Source organism: Ctenopharyngodon idella, chromosome 8, assembly GCF_019924925.1.
Source record: "Ctenopharyngodon idella isolate HZGC_01 chromosome 8, HZGC01, whole genome shotgun sequence".
Taxonomy (NCBI): Eukaryota; Metazoa; Chordata; class Actinopteri; order Cypriniformes; family Xenocyprididae; genus Ctenopharyngodon; species Ctenopharyngodon idella.
Window position 1 is genome coordinate 30,752,539 of NC_067227.1, and position 22,721 is coordinate 30,775,259.

The following is a 22,721-nucleotide window of genomic DNA, read 5'->3' on the forward strand; positions in this document are numbered from 1 at the left end:
CACAAGAATCATCCAGTATCTGAAACATGCTTAAAAACTACACCACATTTTCACATTCCGTATTCAAACAATAAAAAAAATTATATTTAACTTGTCTTATTTACCTTCTGACATCAAGACTGAACAGATACCGATCAATCATATGAATATGAAACTAGCAAACAAACACAATGACAACTCATAAATTATTCACATTTATTAGCAAGCTTTACATAAACAATTGACATAATAATATAAATTATTAAATTATTAAAGGCCATTAACACTGATAATAAATGGAATAGATTTTATTCCAATTATTATTGTTATAAAACGAGCAACAAACAGCATTCTGAGCATGTTTATGGAGCTGTAAGTTCACATTCACTATAAAAACCAAACCTGCCATTGAACCCAACAGATTCATAGCAAAAGGACGTCACTCTCTCTCTCTCCAAACACACACATACATGTCAATAAACCCCTGCACTGTGTCAGAAAACAACTTATACACGCATTCCTCTCGCTAAGCCAATAAAAAAAAGTCAATATAAATTAGAAACCTTTAGAAGTTAATTTAAGTTAATAGTACACTGGTTTATGTACGTTCCTCATTAACACATGATGAATCACATGACAGCTGCACCATATTTGATCCAGGCAGACAGAAGCACCGAGCAGATGAACAGAGCAGATCTGATGGTCAGACCTCTAGATATGATATTTGTACAGTATCATTTAAATGCATTCACATCTGAGGGGTGCAGTGAGGGTTGCGGTGTGTGTGTGTGTGTGTGTGTCTGTGTGTGTGTCAGACAGCATCACTGGTCTTTCTCGTGCATCTGTTGTTGCATCTTTTCCAGCATCTCCTGCATTCTCTTCAGCTGCACAAACAAAACACACAGTCAGGTAAATGTCACTGTAACCTGTAGTTTTCAATGATGAGAAAACTAAAATGCACTATAGCAATATTAGCATGCTTTTTTTATTATCATCATTGATCTGATTAGAAAGATATACATGTCTTAGAAAGATATGTTTTTTCCATTTCAAACACTAAACTCATTTTTAATGTTATTAAGCTTGATTTCACATAAAGCAGCATTCAAAAGTTTGAGGTCAACTTTTTTTTTTTTTTAATTAATACTTTTATTCAGCAAGGATGCATTAAAGCATAACACAAACATATTAACTGTTTTCAACATTAATAAAAATTGTAAAAAAAAAAAAAATCTTGAGCAGCAAATCAGCATATTAGAATGATTTCTGAAGGATCATGTGACACTGAAGACTGGAGTAATGATGCTGACAATTTGTCATCACAGGAATAAATTACAATTTAAAATATATTCAAACAGAAAACAGTTATTTTAAATATCTCACAATATTACTGCTTTTACTGTCTTTGATCAAATAAATGCAGTCTTGGTGAGCAGAAGAGACTTCTTTCAAAAATATTAAAAAATTACCAACCCCAATCTTTTGAATGGCAGTGTAATTTTAAGATTACTTAATATTGTAGCACGGCTACTTGACAATAAAGTGTTTTTCCTCATTTGAAAAATATGAAGAAAAAAAATGAAGAAAAAAAGTCTACACTGAAACATAAATATGAAAAACCTACAAAAAAGTATAGAATTTTAATTCTGGCCATAATAAACACAATAATTATTGGCAATTAAATCACCCAGAATATCTATAACAATACATTCCTATGCAAATGTCTCTAAAGAATCCAGCACACGTCCTACAACTTATATCACAAACTATAGCACACACCTCAGTGATGCTTTAAAGATGACCCTTTTACCCTTTTTCAAAGTCTCGATTTTGTTTTTGTGCTCTTAAAACAAAACTTTTCATGCTTGAATGTTTGAAAAACATTATTTTTCACATATTTTACATTGTTGCAGCTCCTCTCTTCCCAGTCTATCAGTAACGCTCTGTTTAGTTCCTGTCTCCATGAAGCCCCTCCTTCTGAAAACTACAATGTGCTCTGATTAGTCGGCTGGACCCGTGTGTTGTGATTGGTCAACTGCTTCCAGCGTGTTTGGGAGATGCTACGCCCCTTACCATAATCGCGAGTTTCAACACACTACTAACTAACTCAAGCAGTCCCGCCCCTTTTTTGTGTATTTAAGTATTTAAGTGAGGAATACTGTGACGTGTTCGTTCCCAGAAGAAAACTCAAGACTACAATGGAGGCGTTTCAGGGGGTTCAGAAACAGTGATATGAGTGACTTTGTGCTTTGTAGCTTTGCAGAGCTTTTTCATGCTCAAACAGCAACAGTACACACTAAAGAAAGATGAAAAATCAGTGATGATCATTTTATACCTCTTCATCCTTCATCTTGATGAGTCTCTCCGTCTCTACGTCTGGTGTTGGCAGAGGCAGGATGGGTAATGGACTGTCTGTACGGTTATCCTGAGCAAGTTTACTGAAACACACACACAAACATGCCTCATATGAACTACATCTAGGCTGGAAAGTAAAACAACCCCTGAAGGGTAAAAAGCTGTGTGTGTTTTTCTTCAATATATGATTGAGTTGTTTCAATGAAACAAAATGCATTATTTTCCATCAATCACTCTGTGAATGTCACACACACCTGGTCATCTCCTGGATGCAGTGGGCTCTGTAGTTTTCGTAGTGCACATCGCACGTCACGTCTTTCAGGTCGTGCATGTGAGAGCGAATCAGCATGTTCCTCAGTTTCACAAAGTCACAATGAGACTGATTCTCCACTGAAGAAGAAATACAGTAGAGTTCAAGAACACAGACACAAACACTTCACACTGTCTGAAACATATTTTTACACATGCTGAATCTCATTTACATCAGCTACATTCACAGATTTGGCAGTGTGTATTTAAATATCAAGTCAAACCATATACATTTATGCATTTAGGAGATGCTTTTATCCAAAGCGACCCACAACAGAAGAACAAAAACAGTTGGTCACAGAGCCAACAATATATTTTTGAGAAACCTGCTGTATTGAATCATGCACAGACACACACTAAGGACTGAAAAACAGCATGTGTACATGAGCTTAAACACTTTAAAAATATGCAATTTTCATATACTGTTTTCCAAAATGTGCCAGATATATACAATATATGCAGTAGTTAAATGGTAACGCTTTTCAATAAAGTCCCATTATAAATGCATCATCAGAGCAATACATGTTACAGTATGTATTAATCTTTGTTAACATTAGTTATTAAAAATAGAGCTGTTCATTGGTTCATTAACAGATACAACTTCTGATTTTATTAATGTATTAGTAAATGTTCAAATTAACATGAACAAAGATGAATAAATTCAGTAACTAACAGTTTTCTTGTTAGTTCATGTTTAACTAATGTAGTTGGAAATAATGGAACGTGTTGTAAAGTGTTATTGTAAAGTGTTACCAGTTAAACTATATATATCAGGGGTGTTTCCTCCGAGGAGGCAAGGGAGGCAGTGCCTCCTGAAAAAAACTGGATGAGAAAATAATCAATATTACAAAAATAAAACAATGCAAATGTTACTAAATTTGACATTAAAAAGTGTAAAAGTCTGTCACAAAACACTGTCAAACAGCGACACCCGCAGGTGAAGTTACAGCGGGAAGTCCGCATCTCTGTGCCTCCCTTCAGCTCATAGAAACAAAGCAGAGCCCCCTAAGCGTGCGGTGGGTTTACTGGGGGGTAATTGAGAATGAATGGGGGAAAGTCACGTGAGAGGAGGCAATGCCTCAATTGCGCTATGATTGGATATGATTGGTTATGATTGGACATGATTGGTTCGTGCGATAAATCCCGCCTCGTTTTCATGCGCGTTCTCGTCGAATCGGCCTGAATGAAGACTGTGAAGGCGTTAATGGGAAGACCAATTAAAAAGTAAGTAAACAACTGTCACTTAGATATCACCGCTTTGTGTCATGTCAAAATCAAACTCGAAATGGTCTGAAAACATGATGACTCTGGGGTTTTTAGTGAGGAATCAGCGTGGTGAAATTAAAGGTACATCTTTGTGTCTGTGAGTGAGTGACCAGTGTGTACAAACTTGATGATTTCTGAAAATAAATTGACTATTAAAAAGAAAAACTGAATATTAGTATAAAAATAATATATATTGTTTAAATTGTTACTGCATTTAGTTATTATTTTGGAATAAATGTAAAAATGTGCAAAAACACTAACTTAATTAAATTTATACTTGGTTTTAATAAACAGAACATTACATAGTGTAAAAATAACAAAATAGAATTGTATTTGGTCTCTCTTTTTATGTAATGCTAACTTATCCAGGAAAATTGTGTAACAGGGACATAAATGAGGACGTTGCCTCCTCATTTTAAAACACCACCGCACACCACTGATATATATATATATATATATATATATGTCTCCTTAGTAAAGTTAAAGGGTTAGTTCACCCAAAAATGTACCTGTACTCACACCTGTAAGACCTTCATCTTTGGAACACAAATGAAGATATTTTTGCTAAAATCCGATGGCTCAGTGAGGCCTGCATTGCCAGCAAGACAGTTAACACTTTCAGATGCCCAGAAAGCTACTAAAGACGTATTTAAAACAGTTCATGTGACTACAGTGGTCAAAAATATCTTCATTTGTGTTCCAAAGATGAAGAAGGTCTTAGGGGTTTGAAACGACATGAGGGTGAGTAATAAATGACAGAATTTTCATTTTTGGGTGAACTAACCCTTTAAGTAGCATTAAAATACTGTATGTAAAACAGAATTGCATGCTTGCAATCTATTTGCAAAGTATTCATATCTGCGTTTGTGTATTTATAAGAATACCGACCTTCCACGATACCCCAGGGGTAAAGACGACCTCTGACCCTCTGACCTCTGGCCTCCACCACTGTATTACTGCCAATAACAGCAAACGGAGTGCACTCCTACAGTACACACACAAACACACACATCACAACACATAAGTCATTCAATATCAATACACCTTGCTTTAACATGCTATTTGCATTATACATTAGTTTCTGCACTATAACAGTCATTTCTACTACACTCACTACCAAATCACCTTCTGGATAAGTTAAGTATAAACTTTAACATAAATTAAATAATAAATTTTATACACAAACACACACAGATATATATAGACCTTCAGACCTTCAGCTCTTTGTCCATCTGTTTGAACTCCTCCTCTTCATCAGAGTCACACTCAGGAAACTGATACACTTTAATCCCGAAGCGCTCGATCTCGTCTCGCACCTGCAGGAAAACACATGCACACTATGAAACACCTCGATTCAAATATGCAGTTAACAGCTAGCTTGAATTGAATGCGTTTGGTCTAGTATAAAATAACGAATCAAATGCGTTTGGTCTAGTATAAAATAACGAATTGAATGCGTTTGGTCTAGTATAAAATAACTAGATTCCATCAGGAGCATCAACACTAAAATAATCAGATTTACTGTTAACTGACTTTCAGAGGACATCAGATCAGATAGTGTCCACTCACCCTGTCCTTGAGTTTTTTGACCTCATTAGGCGTGAGACAGTCGGCTTTAGAGATCAGAGGAATGATGTTCACTTTCTCATGTAGAGCCTTCATGAACTCCACGTCCACCGGCCGCAAACTAAACAGTAAAAATGACAATGAGTTTAAGTATCTGATGCATATGATATCCATATGCATCATATGCATACATTTGACCACCACCCCAAATCTATCTCTAGTTTTATTAACTTCTATTATTTATTAAATTCCAGAGGTGGATGAAGTACACAAATACTTGATAACCTCCAGTAAAAGTAATATTACTTGAGTGCAAATGGGCAAAACCTAGGATAGTGGGAAAGTTTAAAAATATAAAATTACAAGTAATTAGCATTTGGGGTAAAAGTAATTAGTCTTTTAAATGGCACAAAATAGATTTTTGTTGTAAATATCCCTGGCAAGATTGTTACACTGAATGACATTTTAGTGGGTGTCTTGTAAAAATGTGTGATATTTAATTCTTGCTCAGAAAAAAAAAAACCCCCAAAAAACAAATTAAACAGGACTCATTCTGACGTATTGAAAAACAACAACAACAACAACACTTCAAAGCTGTATTACACTTATTGTTTTGATGCTTGAAAAGCCTTTTTCGTCTTTGACCCACATATGTTTGCACTCAAAGTTTACAAACAAATTCGAATTCGAACAAAACAATGCCATTAATATAGGTTACGAATGGGCACAATGGACCCCAAATACACACATGTATTATTATGCAAATGTGAAGATGATGCATGTGAACTTGACCCATATAAGAGAGACCCAGACTCAGTGTGTTTTGTACCCGTGTCCAAACGGCGGTATGAAGTACAGGCAGCAGTGCACTCTGTTGTCTAGTATGTTCTTTCTGTTCAGTCCGCTCTCGTCTCTGAAGTACTGCTCAAACTGCTGGTCGATGTAGTCTGTGATGGGCTTCCAACTGCAGACACACAGATAAACACACACTCTTCAGAATATCAGGGCTGAACACAATAACAGATTAAGGCAGAGATTCACATTTTTTTTTTTTTTGTTAACTGAACCCCTATGAGCTAAAATAGTTCCCCCCGAGTTTTTAGGATGATATTTCAGCACATTCACATGTTCACGATTCTCTGGTGCCGGTTAAAGTCAGCATGAAACAGAAGTTGTGATAGTCTTTTCTTCCCTATTGTGACGTTTCTCAGAGTGAAACGGCTTCTTGAATGAGAAAAAATATAGGGCGGGACTTGATTTTGTCCACGGGGAATTGATTGGATGGTTGTGGTTTGCTATTGGTGGATCTCATGTGAGTGACAGGTTGCCCCGCCCTCGAGCCAGTAAACACATCATCAGAAAAGAGAAGAGATGCTGCTGCAAGTTATTTTGATTAAGGATTACGAGGGCACATGAATTAAAAAAAACAATGATGTGCATGGATAAATCATTTATAATAAATACTGAAATATTCCATAAAAAATTTAATTGTAATTTAAAAAAAAAAAAAAAAAAGGAATTGTCAATTTTAATTTCATGGTGACTTTAATAATCACATGTCATGCAGGTAAACAAATAAAATATTTCATTTTCTTTAGTATGGGTTTTATTTTGAATGGTTTTATTTTTATTTAATTAATTAATTTAATCATTATTTTAACATTTATTTTATTCATTTTATTTTACTTTATTTATTTTCAGCATTTATTTTAATTTCTTATGATTTATCTTTGCATTAACTCCTTGCCCCTCACAAACTCCAGTTTGGGAAACCTTGACGTTAGACACTCAAGGCTGTGCTATATTGTGAATATAGACATGAATAAAAGACTTTTTGCTTTCATAAAATGCTGTATTGAGCACCAAGACCTTAACTATGTGTTTCGTAAATGTAATTGTCATGGGATGCTGGGAACAGCTGAATTCTCACCATTCATTATTATTGACCGCGTCTCCAAACCCCGGCGTGTCCACAATAGTGAGTTTGAGTTTGACTCCTTTCTCCTCAATGTCCACCGTGTGTTTGGTGATCTCAACCGTCTGATTGATACGCTCTGTTAAAGGAAACACACGATATAGCATTCAAACTGACAAAACCGTATAAGAGATATAAAATTTGGGGTCTGTAAGATTTCTTTTATGTTTTTTGAAAGTCTCTTCTGCTCACCAAGGCTGTATTTATTCAATCCAAAATACAATAGAAACCGTAATATTGTGACATATTACTACAATTTCAAATAACTGTTTTCTATTTGAATATATTTTAAAATGTAATGTATTCCTGTGATCAAAGCTGAATTTTCAGCATCATTACTCCACATGATCCTTCAGAAATCATACTAATATGCGGATTTGCAGCTCAAGAAATATTTCTGATTATTATCAATGCTGAAAACAGTTTAATATTTGTCTTTCATGAATAAAAAGTCCAAAAGAACAGCATTTATTTGAAATATAAATGTCTTTACTGTCACTTTTGATCAACTGAATGCATTCTTGCTGAATAAAAGTATTAATTAGTTAACTTTTGAACAGTAGTATATATTGTATGCTTAATATAAACGAAACAGAGAATTAAGAGAATTCTTACCTTCTGCATTTAGTAATTTCCTGTCTTTATAGAGATCTGTGAGGAAGAGGCTGTTAACTAGAGTAGACTTGCCCAATCCAGATTCACCTAAATCACACACAATGCTCTTGTTATTGACAAAGATGAGCATGAAGTCAGTGTCACATGCTATAGTGATGATCTCAGACATACCTGCCACCATCAGAGTGAAGTCAAAGCCCTTCTTCACAGACTTCCTGTGGACCTGATTAGGAAGCGTAGCAAAGCCGACATACTGCTTGTCCTGAAAGAAAAGTCAAAAATGAACATTCTGTATAATTTCTCAATTTTCGTTTCATGGAAGAAACAAAGTTATACAGATTTTGAATGATAATTTTGGGTGAACTGTCACTTTAAGACCGAACTTCTGTGAATCGTCAGACTGGCACAAAAATAGCCGAGCATGAAAAGCCCAGTAGTGTCGAGACTCCTGCAGATCTACCAACTGTGCCGGAAACTCCTCAGCAGTCATAACTGCTTAAACAGACACTGAGAACAGTAATATTACTGACGGTTATGCACTGAATGAAAGCAAATTCACTATTAAACCCGACAGCAGAACCAGCTCAGTGTCCAGGCCAAACCGAGTGATCATATACACACACAGAAGCCATATTTACATAAGCTGAAAAGGCCTATTTAACACACTCAAACTTGGGCCAAACACAACTCGTCTGACTGCCAGAGCATCTCACAGCCCGTCATGTGTGTTTCCGCAGTCCATCATCCTAGAAAAGAGAAACCCTGCCGCATCTCACTCCACATGCACAAAGAGGGAAAAGATATGTGTGTGTGGAATTCAATTATATATAAAAACAAGGAGATTTTTACATTTTCTGAAGCAAAAGTCAGAGGTTTGTTCAAATCTTTAACTTTAAGAATAAGCAAACACAACTAACACAAACAAAATGTTCATAATTTTTCTTACTTAGTATATTTGTCTTGTTTTCCAGCACAAATATCTAAACATTCTTTAAATAAAAATTACATATTAAGATATTAAGTTTTGTTTTCTGAAAAGTATCAAAATTAAGTGAATTTATTAATCTCTCAATGGGGTCAGAAAAATAAACAAGAAAAATAAATATTTTTCTTGTTTTAACCATAAACTGACTTAATTCTGAATAATTTTCAGTAAATAAGACTTAATATCTTGTCATTTGTATCTTCATTTAAGAATGTTTAAACATTTGTACTGTAAAAATTTTTTGACAAAAATGGTAAGAAAATCCTTTTTTCAGTGTTATGTCATACTATTTACAATTACACTTATTAAGAAACTAAATGGAAGCATATTCATTTGCAGCTTTTTCATATATATATATTTATGTACAAGACATAAACACCGAACCTTCTGTCGGGTAGTTCTAGTTCGGGGACACAGAAGTTTCTCCACCAGTTTTTCCTGCAGCATCATGGTGTCCATCCTGAACCAGACGCCTCAGAAATGTGTACTGTCCGTCTTTAAATCTGCGTGACCTCTCTCTCTCTCTCTGACTCTCAGTTTCTCACTCTCTGCCTCTATAAACCCTCTCGGCTTTCCTTTTCCTTGATTTCTGTCTGTCTTTTGCCCATGGCACATCCCAGCACGCCGTGTTCAGACAGGCAGGCAGAGGAATCCCCACATGACTGAATGAAAGACTGACAAAAGAAGGTAGTGAGTGAGAGAGAGTGAGCAAGAGAAATGAAAAGACGTAAAGGAAAAAAAAACATGGAAGCAATTTTAGACAGGAAAGGGGGGCGGCTGAAAACGGGAATAAAAACACTCATTCATTTAGTCGTTCATTCCTCCCCCACTTTTTTTTTTCCACAGACGGCTCTGAGGTGTAGGGATTTCTGTGTGTATGAGTGAGTGAGAGTGAGAGAGGGAGCAAGACACATTTAGTAAGATGGCAGCCACACCCTTCCCAACAGACCTTGCCAAACTGGCGCACACACAGCTTTTCTACAGACTACAGAGTGACCTTTACTGTAGCATTTTTTTCAAATGCTATGAGGATGCATATTTGTGCCTGTACATAACATATATACTGTTTAAAAGTTTTTTTTTAATGACATGAATACTTTTATACAGCAAAGAAGCATTAAATTGATCAAAAGTGACAGTAAAGACGTTTATAATGTTATTTCTGTTTTAAAAAATTGAAACAGCACAACTGTTTTTAATATTGATAATAATCAGAAATGCAGCAAATCAGCATATTAGAATGATTTCTGAAGGAAATTTGATACTGAAGACTGGAATAATGATGCTGAAAATTCAGCTTTGATCACAGGAATACATATATATATATATATATATATATATATATACACAGGCATAACATTGTGACCACCTTCCTAATAATACTTCTTCCCATAGTGCATCCTGGTGCCATGTGTTCCCCAGGTAAGCAATGCACACGTACCCAGCCATCCACGTGATGTAAAAGAGAACGTGATTCTTCAGATCAGACCACCTTCTTCCATTGCTCCGTGGTCCAGTTCTGATCCTCACGTGTCCACTGTTGGCTCTTTCGGCGGTGGTCAGGGGTCAGCATGGGCACCCTGACTGGTCTGCAGCTATGTAGCCCCATACGCAACAAACTGCGCTGCACTGTGTATTCTGACACCTTTCTATCAGAACCAGCATTAACTTCTTGAGCAATTTGAGCTACAGTAGCTCGTCTGTTGGATTGGACCACACGGGCCAGCCTTCGCTCCCCACGTGCATCAATGAGCCTTGGCCGCCCATGACCCTGTCACCGGATCACCACTGTTCCTTCCTTGGACCACTTTTGATAGATACTGACCACTGCAGACCGGGAACACCCCACAAGAGCTGCAGTTTTGGAGATGCTCTGACCCAGTTGTCTAGCCATCACAATTTGGCCCTCGTCAAACTCGCTTAAATTCTTACGCTTGCCCATTTTTCCTGCTTCTAACACATCAACTTTGAGGACAAAATGTTCACTTGCTGCCTAATATATCCCACCCACTAACAGGTGCCGTGATGAAGAGATACTCAGTGTTATTCACGTCACCTGTCAGTGCTCATAATGTTATGCCTGATCGGTGTATATTAGGGGTTTAACTGTACATGTATTCATCCCGAACCGTCACGGTACAGAGTCTACGGACGTCACGGTTCAGTGCATACAGTCAGACGATGAACACAGTCAGTCACAGGCAACAGAATTAATTTTTGAGACACACTCTTGCCGCTCCACAAACTTCACGGAAAGGGAACTAGGAGGGCAGAAAGCGGCATCCTGTTTTGTTTTCTTTATTTTACAAAAGCACAATGTTCTGTTTTTATATTGAATGTACAGTTTCTTTACAGTTTCGAATGATGTCTTACTCTGTATGACTATAAATGATAAAGTATTTTAAGTAGATTCTGCTGTTATAATGACACAAAATCATTTGGCATTGTGTTGATTTGTGTCGTGGAAGTCTCACTTCTACAGTCCAGTGATGAAATATGTGTGTCCTGGAAATAGGAAGCCTCAGGTGCCGCTTTACTCACTGTCTTCTTGTGGAAAAGTTAAATAGGCTCAGATGTACATGGAAGTTTTTCTCCTTCTCACTCATCTTTCCGTGATTTCTCGAAAAAGCATAATACACAACACGTTAATCAAACCAAAACAGCCATTTATTTTTACCGCACAGCATTCAATTAGAGTAACAAATCAACAATTCCTTATTTTAAATAATTTATTTTAAACAATCAGGAATCTGGGGACTCGTATCGAACCGTGACCCCAAAACCGAGGTACGTACCAAACCGTGACTTCCGTGTACTGTTACACACCTAATATATACACCTAATATATATATATATATATATATATATATATATATATATATATATATGGAACAGGAAATTGTAATAAAAGGCCTGTTGGACCAGCTGCATTCCGGGAAGATTCAGTGAATATGTGTGATTGAACCTGAAGACTCATCTTCAAATTAGATTTTTATATTTTCTTTAAAGGTTTGGGGGGTCATTCAGATCACTAACCCTAATATGAGCAATAGCAATAGTGATGTCTGAGCAAGCACCACTAATAAACATCTTTATGTTAAGCATGATTCTCCCTATTATAGGGTTGGTGGGGGTATTGGTCATGCATATAGATGATCAGTGTGCTGGTGGGGGGCGGGGGGTCCAAAGGGGGTCTTTTGAATAGAGCACAACAGATGTCCTTGAGTGATACAATAGCCCCGGTTCCCCCACCCTACAGAGAACAACACCCTCTCACTGTCCAGCTGCCATCCCTGAGTGCCACCTGGAACACCCCTGACCAGACACAGTTCAGTACCTCTATTGTTTTTAACCAGTTTTGTTTGAGGAACTCTAATACGATCAGTGTATTAAAATGGAGGAAACAGCTTTCATTTAACCCTCTAGTGATGCTCGTGTGGTGATCAAAAATGACAGTTTTTTTTATTTCAATGAAAATGAACGTACTATATGTTAGTTTGATAATATTTAGGGGATTTTATGGTACTAAATTATATTTATGGATTACTTATGATCCATTTATTACCTGTTAATCACTTCTTGAGCACAGACCTGAAAACGTAAATCTTGAATGCAGACTTAAAGGGTTAGTTCACCCAAAAATGAAAATAATGTCATTTATTACTCACCCTCATGTCATTCCACACCCGTAAGACCTTCATTCATCTTCGGATCGTCATCATCGCTTTATAATATTAAGGTAGAACTACTGAACCTGCATGAACTGTTTTAAATATGTTTTTAGTATCTTTATGGATCTTGAGAGAGGAAATGTCATTGGTGTGAATGCAGGCCTCACTGAGCCATCGGATTTAATCAAAAATATCTTAATTTGTGTTCCGAAGATGAATGAAGACCTTACGGGTGTGGAACGACATGAGGGTGAGTAATAAATGACATTATTTTCATTTTTGGGTGAACTAACCCAAGTTTGGTCTCTTTTTAAGAAGACCCTTGGCAGATTATTGCTGAAGTTAGAAAAGTGAAGCAAAAAAGTTACTAAAGTTTAAATTTACTATTATGAAAAATGCATTAAAATAATATTTTTAAATTTTATATGAAATATATAAAATGAAAAATATAAAAGCATGTTTTACTCTAATACTGTGTTTAAATCAAAGCCATTAATCTAAACAAGTTGTTCCAAATTTGAGGTTGATATCTGAAAAAATGAGCTTTCAGTAAGAGTTTGTTTGGGTGCAGTACCAAACGTTTCCACAAGATGAAATTCATCTCCCATTCGTTTCCAATGCGGTCATTTTTGATCAGTATAAGTGTGACTATTTTTTTCAGGACCATTTAACTTCTTCGAATCATGTCCATGATTTGTGTGTGTGTGTGTGTATGTATGTGTGTGTGTGTGTGTGTGTGTGTGTGTTCATATAGCAAGTGTCAAAACATTTCCAAAGTTTCGTACCATTCTGATGAAGTAAAATTTTCTAAAAAACCAAAATGTTAAATCTTTCGGTCAAAAATGACCGAACAGCACCAGAGGGTCAACACTGCTGCTTATTAAGGAGCCGTTCACAAAGAACACATTTTCCATTTCACTGCACTATATTTCCATTGTTTATATTGTCCATTGTGTGTGCTCAAGTTAAAATAAGCTTTAAACTTTAACCTGCGTCTTATGTTTTTAACAGCAAAAGGCGTTCTGTGTGAACCAGCCCTAAGTCAACCATTACTGAAGACCATGTGCACAAAAACATTCAGAACACCCAACCTGATCTCACGGAAAAACGTAATGTATGATTTTTTAAAAGAAACTCATTATGAAGGACCACCCCTAACCCTGCCCCTAAACTTACCCATCACTGGGGTTTAAATAGATCGTTTGAAAACATACGAGTGAGATTGTACGAATTCATACGAATTAGCTACCAATTAAGCAAAATGAAAATTAGTTACGAATTGCTGTGATATTGTGTTGGAACACCTTAGCAACTGCACAGAAACCCTGGTAACCACCAAGCAAATCTTAGCAGCCAATTAACAGTTTCAACCAGAACACTCTAGCAACACATTAAAAACAACTCAGAACACCTTAGCAAATGAATGAGAACACCCTAGCAACCACCCAGAACACCCCCTAGCAACCACATAGCAACACACAGATAGGCATTCAGAATACTTTAGCAATCACATAGCAATGCCCTGGCAACCCTGGTTGTGTACATTAAAATTTCTAATTCTATTTTCAAAGATGCTCATGTCAGACAGATTGCCTGCCCGAGCAACTGCAAAGCAACACCCTGACAACCACCCATAATACCCTAGCAACCACAAATCAAAGCATTAAAAGGCTTCAGAATATCTTAACAATTGCAATGCAAGGCACTCAAAACACTTTAACAACTGCATAGCAATGCCCCGGCAACCACCCAGAACACTTCAGCAATTACATAGTAACACACAGAAAGGCATTCAGAAAACTTTAGCAACTGCATAGCAACGCCCTGGCAACCTCCCAGAACACCCTAGCAATCGCATAGCAACACACTAAAAACAGCTGCAACTGCAGCAATAGCAAAGTTTACTGTAATTGCATAGAAATGCACACAAAGCCAATCAAAATACCTTACAATTGCATAGCGACACCCTGGCAATCACCCAGAACACCCTAGCAACCACATAACAACGCACAGAAAAGTATTCAGAACACTTTAGCAACTGCATAGCAATGCCCTGGCAACCACCCAGCCCACCTTAGCAATTACATAGTAACACACAGAAAGGCATTCAGAACACTTTAGCAACTGCATAGCAACGCCCTGGAAATCGCATAGCAACACACTAAAAACAGCTGCAGCTGCAGCAATAGCAAAGTTTATTAAGTTAATTGCATATAAATGCACACAAAGCCATTCAAAATATTTTAGCAACTGCATAGTGACACCCTGGCAACACAGAATATCCTAGCAACCACGTAACAATGCACAGAAAGGCATTCAGAACACTTTAACAACTGCATAGCAATGCCCTGGCAACCACCCAGAACACTTCAGCAATTACATAGTAACACAAAGAAAGGCATTTGGAGGACTTTAGCAACTGCATAGCAACGCCCTGGCAACCACCCAAAACACCACAGCAATTGCATAGCAACACACTAAAAACAACCACAACTGCAGCAATAGTAAAGTTTACAGCATTTGAATAGAAATGCACACAAAGCCATTCAAAATACCTTAGCAACTGCATAGCGACACCCTGGCAACCATCCAGAACACCCTAGCAACCACATAACAATGCACAGATAGGCATTCTGAATACTTTATCAACTGTATAGCAACGCCCTGCCGACCCTGGTTAAGCACATTAACATTTCAAAATCTAATTTGAATAGAGACATCCTGCTCATCTCAGACAGCGATTTCCTGCCTGCTGTTCAATGATATTTAACAGTGAGGTGGGACCAATGATGTCATCCTTCACAGTCATATGAGCTGTCTCATGTTACACTGTGGGTTTGGAACATGCTGATGGTGTCAAAATAATGGAAAGGGTGGAGAGATGTCTGAGGGAAGTGCAGTGAATGAACTCGTCTCTCTATCACTGTCTCTCTGTGCTGCTGTCATGAGCTCACTAAACATCCTCAGGGATCTACGGCAGCTGCACTGGGTCAAAGCACAAACAGACCTGGAATGGTGCTCCCAGGAGGGGACTGTTTTCCTCTCGCTTTCAGACCATGTCAGCTTTGCTGGTTCACCAATTTGTGAGTAATATTGCAGGCATGTATTTAAATGGTTCAATGCACATGCACAGCATCCAGTGTCACTTACAGTACACTTATTACAGTGATGCTCAGAGGCACAGTGGTGATGGTTAGTTCACGGATCGTCCATTGTGGGGTTTAAACTGACCACGGCACCCAACATGAATAATATTCAAGGAACACTGTATTGCACATACACCATTAAAGGTTTAGGGTCTGTAAGATTTTTTACGTTTTTGAAAGAAGTCTCTTCTGCTCACTAAGGCTGCGTTTATTTGATCAAAAATACAGTAAAAACAGTAATATTATGAGATATTATTATAATTTAAAATAATTGTTTAATGTATTTTAAAATACTTTTTCCTGTGATGCAAAGCTGAATTTTCAGCATCATTACTCCAGTCAAAGTCCCTTTAAGACAAGTCATTTCACTCGGCGGCCATCTTTGAAACACCTCTCGGACATGCAAATGCAGCTCCTATCACTTTGAATGGGTAAACATCAAATTCTCCAAAACTATTCGCCAAGCCTACAATTAAATTTCATATTTGAAATCACCGATGAAATCTGACAAGAACTGTATCATGAATTTTGTTTCCAAACGCTCAAATCATGACAAAAAACTGCATTAAGCACGTGTCTCAGAACACTGTTTCTATAGGAACCGGAGCTTCTAACGGCATCCGCAGTGACGCGATGACTCTACCAATCTGTGATTGGCTGTTTTATTTAGAAGGCGGGACTTATTCCGCCATATTGAGCGTTGCACTTTCTCCCATTCATAGTAATACGAGTGCACCGTCTTTCTGTATATAAAGTCTTTGCTCCAGTCTTCAGTGTCACATGATCCTTCAGAAATCATTCTAACTTGCTCAAGAAAATTTTTTTAAATTATTATTTTCAATGTTGAAAACAGTTGTGCTTCATATTTTTGTAAAAACTGATTTTTTTCAGGACTCCTTGTTGAATAGAAAGTGCAAAAAACAGCATTTATTTGAAATAGAAATCTTTTGTAACATTATAAATGTCTTTACTGTCACTTTTGAACAATTTAATGCATCCTTGCTGTATAAAAGTATTTCTTTCCAAAAAAATATATATATATATTACTGACCCCAAACTTTTGAATGGTAGTGTAGCTAGATGGACTCACATGTAAAGGAACAGTTTGACCAAATATAACATCTCTGACATTATTCACTCATCCTCATATCATGACTTGCTTTCTTCTGTGGAACACAAAAGGAGAAATTCATGAAATTCAGAGTGTCTGAGCAGCGAAAATTAGCTCCAAAAAGGACATTTTTTTGCCAGTTTTAGAGCTACCTGCATTCATAGTAAATTCTTATGAATGCAATTAGGGTGAGTAGATGATGACTGAATTTAATTTTTGGCTTCACTTTTAGGTCATCATTAGTGAAACGGCACTTAATCCAAACAGAGGTGAACCAAAACTTGTGCTACATTACACACTACTTGAGCATGTACTGATGGACGTTTCTTGCTGTGGCATTTGAACAACTGCGCAGGCCATTTGACTTCACGATCAAAAGAAACTTCAATTCAGCCATCTGTCACGCTGTATGCAGCTGTGCAGCTCACTGACAGCACACACTGCAGACATCTCATTCTATAGAAACACACACACACACTTACACACTGTTTCATTTCAATGCAGTGACCTTTTTCAGAGATAAATAAGACATGTCTGAAATAGCAGCCAGCCTTCCACACCATTAAGTTATTAAGCTTCAATGCAGAGAGAGAGAGAGAAAGAGAGAGATCTTAAAGCAGTGACAGAATGTGTGTGTGTGGGTGTTTGCAGTTGCGTTCTGCTTTTGCGTAGGATGATGTGTTTTCTAGGAACTGCACATGTGTGTTCATGGGTCAAGTGCTGGAAGCTGTGTGAAATCGCTAACCTTCTGAACAGCTTCGGTCCGTATAGTAAAATAGGAAGTTTACAGCAATCAAGTATTGCTGTGTCATTTAACAGATACTAAATTCAAGTGCACAATTCTCATGAAGATTTACTTGTTTGTATGTTTTTTTCTGTTATTACTTTGGTGGTGTAATTCTATTCTGGCAATACTATATTCCAAAAAAGTAACTTGAACTTGAACTTGAGATCAAATCAGCAATTTGCAACCAGCAACTTGTTACTTTCCTTCAAGGTTTTTACCACAAAAACATGTGCTAATATACTCCATTTAAAACAAGTCAGTAAGATTTTTAAAATGTATTTGAAAGAGTCTCTCCTGCCTACCAAGGCTGCATTTATTTGATCACAAATACAGTAAACTTATGAAATATTATTACAACTTAGTTGTCTATTTGAACATATTTTAAAATGTAATTTATTCCTGTGATCAAAGCTGAATTGTCAGCATCATTACTCCAGTTTTCAGTGTCACATGATCCTTCAGAAATCAATCTAATATGCTGATTTGCTGCTCAAGAAACATTTCTGATTATTATCAATGTTGAAAACAGTTATGGAAACCGTTTGTTCAGGATTATTTAATGAACAGAAAGTTCAAAAGAACAGCATTTGTTTAAAATCAAAATCTTCTGTAACATTATAAATGTCTTTACTGTCACTTTTGATCAATTTAATGCATCCTTACCGAATAAAACTAATTTATTTAAAAGAAAAACTCTTACTAACCCCAAACTTTTGAACGGCAGTGTGTGCATTTAAAATATACAGTCTTTCTCTTCCGTGAAAATATCATATATTGGATACAGTACATGTCCAATAGCTTGATCTCCACCTGACACTAGCAATACTAAATAGCAAATTGGACTGTAACATGAAGTAAAGGCTGAAAAAGTGGCAAGACCTTTATATCTTCCCATTCCGACTCTTTAAACATGTCAATCGACAACTCAATTTATGGGTGAGGCTATAAAAGTTGAGAAACCACATTTAGATGCACATCACCAAAAGATACATTGTTTGAGAAGTAAACACTCTTTCACCCATATCACAAAATACTACAAAACATCTATTACACAGAGCTCAGGGTTCACACTTGCTCACCACCACTGCCTCTCACACACTCCAGCTCCTGTAACCATGACAACGCCTCCAGAGAGGTGCAGCACTATCATCCTCTATCAGAGCTCAAAATGACAGAAAACAGCCAGCAGACATCAGATTTCCTTCAGGCTGAACAAGAGAGGAATGTATGACAGACGATGACATGAGACTGATGCGTTATTATTATCCTGAAGAAATAAAGTGCGTCAGTCGAGACTCGAGGGTGGGTGACACCGTCAGCAAAATCTGCTGAAACCATTTTAAACCTCGTAAACAGGAGCGTGAACACACAAAAATGCATCAAAATGTATAAAGCACACTGTCAGATTGAGATTGAGGGTTCTGTCACGTGGTTTAAATTGTGTGGAAACGATGGCGGTTGGTAAATTGAATTCCCACGATGTCTAAAAACTGAAGTAAAATTGCGCAATGTGGTAAAGTTGCTGGTTTCTCACCTCACTGTCCTCTGAACGAGAGCATCGGCGGTGTCAGCAGCAGCAGCAGATCGGATGAGGGAAGCAGGTGCGGGATGTAGGAGGGATGGAGAAGCACAGGCAGGAAGAGAGAAACAGGCATCATTTCATCCACTCAAACACAGTAAAAACAGAGTAAAAGCAGTCCCTGTCTCTGTCATTACCGGATTTCATCAGCCTGCTCTTATATCGGATGTTGGTGGTCATGTTTCAGGCCGTCTCGCTCCCCGCAGCTCTGCTCTGCTCGGCTTTCGTCTGTCTCACGCTCCTCAGTCCCGCTGGGGACCCCGGGCGTAGAAAGGGCGTGGCCATCGCGGACGAAACCCCGCCCATCCACACGTCATTCATAGAAACAGATTAATACAGCGGCGCTTATACCTAAATTAAATAATCTTCTTTGTGACTTTAACTACTTAATTATGACACTAAAAACATTTAAAAACAAAAAGTGTCAAAGCTATGAGACTGTTTGTTGTTGAACGCAGCGTAATTTGATCTACTGCCTCTCAACATTGATTTAGGTGTGTATTACTGTACTTATATATATACCTACTATTTCATTGTCTTCCATTTTGTTTTTTCTTAATGCTTTCATTCATTGTTGCTGTATCTAAATGTTCAAGAAACTTTTGTTTATATCTGTATTATCTTATTTGTTTATAAATCATTCAAAAAATGCACGTTACTTTAACATGTAATTTTGAAAAGATAAAATCAACGGTGCAATTAAATATTCACAATTAAAAATCATTAAAACATAGCTATATAATTGAAAATATTTTTTTTTAAAATCATTAATTATATTAAATTATATATTAAATCTCTTAATGGAACTTGAATAAATTACATTTAAGGCTTTTACTTAAGAATTCGCTTTATTGAGCATTTTAAATGTAATTAAGTGTACGTTTAGTAAAAAAAGCTACATTAAATTTACATTCTTTAATAAAATAATAATAATTATAATTAAAAAATGTGACAAGCATTCTTTTTTTAAAAAAAATAATAAATCAGGATAGGCATAAAATTTGCAGCATCAATGAAAAATGGTGAATGAAAAGAGCAAATAGTACTTTTGAGCAAAACATCATTTATGGTGTACGAAGAGAAAATACACAAATACACAAACCATTTCTGAGACTTCAAACATTCTTGCTTGCAGGAAATTAAAGCGTTCAAAACAAATGACTCAGAAAGTTATTTATTTCTCAACATGAGCCAGTACAAAAAGGAAGATGTAAAACAGGGAAGTAAGCGTTACTGTACCGCACAACTGTGTTAATCCTTTAAAAAGGCCTAAACAGGAGATAACCAAGTCAAAATAACTGGGCTGAACCACATAGACAACAAAACAAAATCAGTGTGTTTACAGCAGACATCAATAATTAGCAGAGGACTCACTACAATGCTGCAAAATGACTTAGACATCGATGTGCATGGTGCGTTTCAGTCCATTTCTTAGACCGTTAAGATGAGCTTTTAAAACATACAGTAAAACGTTCCTGCTGGTAAACAAGAAATATAAAGACCACTGCAGTAGATGTTATTGTTTAAAGTAGAAAATAAAGTGAAAATCAAGCAATAAAACTGATAGAAAACAATAGAAAACCCCAAACCATGAGAATATAAGTATAAAAGAAGAAAGCCTACAAATGTGCATCTAAATGGAGTTTTAAGGCATTTCTGTGAATTAAAATACAGCTGACCCAGTGCGTCCACGATAAACACATAACTTTATCGTTATTTTAGTACCATTTCACACTCTCTAAATATGAAAGGTGAACTCTCATAAACATTTGCTGAGACACTTTATTAAGCAATTTTTCCTTTCAAAAAGATACTGATCAGATATTGACAAAATGCAAACATGATGTCAAGAGATTGTCCAATTGTAGTCTTAGTTTTTTCATGATCCAATCTGGCAAATGTAGCTTTTATGTGCTTTCTATTGGACTTCAGGTTGTTTTCCTGCAGTGTCCACTAGAGGGAAACCCTACCCAATGCACAGCTTGAATCGACGCCATAAAGACTCAAATGAATTTAAAAGAAAGATTATTTTCTTTGTTAGTGATTATACTTTTTGTGATAAATTTCTTTATGTGCTACTTACATCTCAGTCTGTGTTTCTCCACAGAGAACGTAGTGCTAATCGCTTTTTTGAATACAAACATTTTTAAACTGATATTAATTTATGTCTGTAAATGCATCACGATTATGAACCAGTACATTTGATAAAACTGTAAACATGACCAGGTGCATACAAGTACAATATCCTCTTATGTTATCCCATTTAAGCACTGCATATGCATTATAAAGCACTGGCGAGGTTATCTGTTAAACATATGCTAGTCTGATGCATGAAAAACATGACTGGTACAAGCCAAGCAGCTTAAAAAGAGTGTTTGGCACAGAAAAACATCCAGCCTCCAGGGTCTAAACACAGCTGACCACAAACCCTGATCAATCTACAGATGAACATATGCTGAACATTGTCCGTAAAACCACGATATAAATTATTAACAGCGTCTAACCTGATTGGACAGAGACTTGATTAAAAGACATAATAATGGACCGTTTGTTTCAGTGTCGAGGTTGTTCATATGGGCGGAGCTGCGATAGTGATTGGTTACATGAATTAGGCATCATTAACATTATGTACCATCAATCTGATGAGGGATAAGACAGGCAAATAGTGTTTAGAAATGGGTATGATAAATGTAACCTCCAGTCAGATGGCACTTCCTGTTCCCACAACATACAAACAGACAGACAGACACACACACACACACACACACACACACAAACACACACTCTTAGTCGTCTCCTGGTTTCATCTTCATCTGAGCTTGCATCTGAGCGATCATCTGCTGCATGCGTCTCAGCTGCAAGAGGAAAAAGCAGATAGAGAGACTGTTTCAGCAAGTTTTCACTTAATATATATATATATATATATATATATATATATATATATATATATATATATATATATATATATATATATATATATCATACATAATTAATACATTGATAATAATCAGAAATATTTCTTGAGCAGCAAATCATCATATTAGAATGATTTCTGAAGGATCGTGTGACACTGAAGACTGGACTAATGACGCTAAAAATTCAGCTTTGATCACAGGAATAAATTACGTTTTAAAATATATTCACATAGAAAACAGTTATTTTAAATCGTAATAACATTTCACAATATTACTGTATTTTCTGTATTTTTTTTTTCAAATAAATGCAGCATTGGTGAGCAGAAGAAAAAAATAGATAATAGATAATATATTATTTCCAGCTAAATTTCTGATCAAAAACGTGTGTATTTTCACACTTTACTGCACAACATCTAACATTGTTACACCTCATGTAGACTGACACGTACACAAACAGTGAAA

General features: G+C 36.5%; 2 protein-coding genes across 5 annotated transcripts in view; both read right to left on the minus strand.

Annotated features, from left to right (window-relative positions):
- Nucleotides 1-181: 181 nt before the first annotated feature.
- On the minus strand, nt 182-19,637 carry septin5a (septin 5a). Of its 3 annotated transcripts, none has more exons than XM_051904475.1 (12): nt 19,482-19,637; nt 19,300-19,310; nt 8,237-8,327; nt 8,066-8,152; nt 7,406-7,529; nt 6,305-6,439; nt 5,479-5,596; nt 5,124-5,225; nt 4,798-4,894; nt 2,589-2,724; nt 2,315-2,417; nt 182-863 (listed from the first exon to the last, which is right to left on the minus strand). In XM_051904475.1, the coding sequence occupies exons 1-12, from the start codon at nt 19,522-19,524 to the stop codon at nt 801-803; spliced, it is 1,110 nt and encodes a 369-aa protein (XP_051760435.1). In that variant the 5' UTR covers nt 19,525-19,637; the 3' UTR covers nt 182-800. The 3 variants fall into 3 exon arrangements, with proteins under 3 accessions (XP_051760435.1, XP_051760433.1, XP_051760434.1); XM_051904473.1 differs by lacking the exons at nt 19,300-19,310; nt 19,482-19,637 and adding exons at nt 9,435-9,724; nt 18,845-19,131; XM_051904474.1 differs by lacking the exons at nt 19,300-19,310; nt 19,482-19,637 and adding an exon at nt 9,435-9,978.
- An 865-nt stretch (nt 19,638-20,502) lies between these two features.
- The window catches only part of zgc:63587 (uncharacterized protein LOC393431 homolog), a 41,899-nt gene continuing 39,680 nt past the window's right edge, over nt 20,503-22,721 (minus strand). For both annotated transcript variants that reach the window (XM_051904479.1, XM_051904478.1), the window contains exon 12: nt 20,503-22,199. In XM_051904479.1, the coding sequence (XP_051760439.1) occupies nt 22,131-22,199 (69 nt within the window). In that variant the 3' untranslated portion in view covers nt 20,503-22,130. The remainder of the gene's footprint in view (nt 22,200-22,721) is intronic.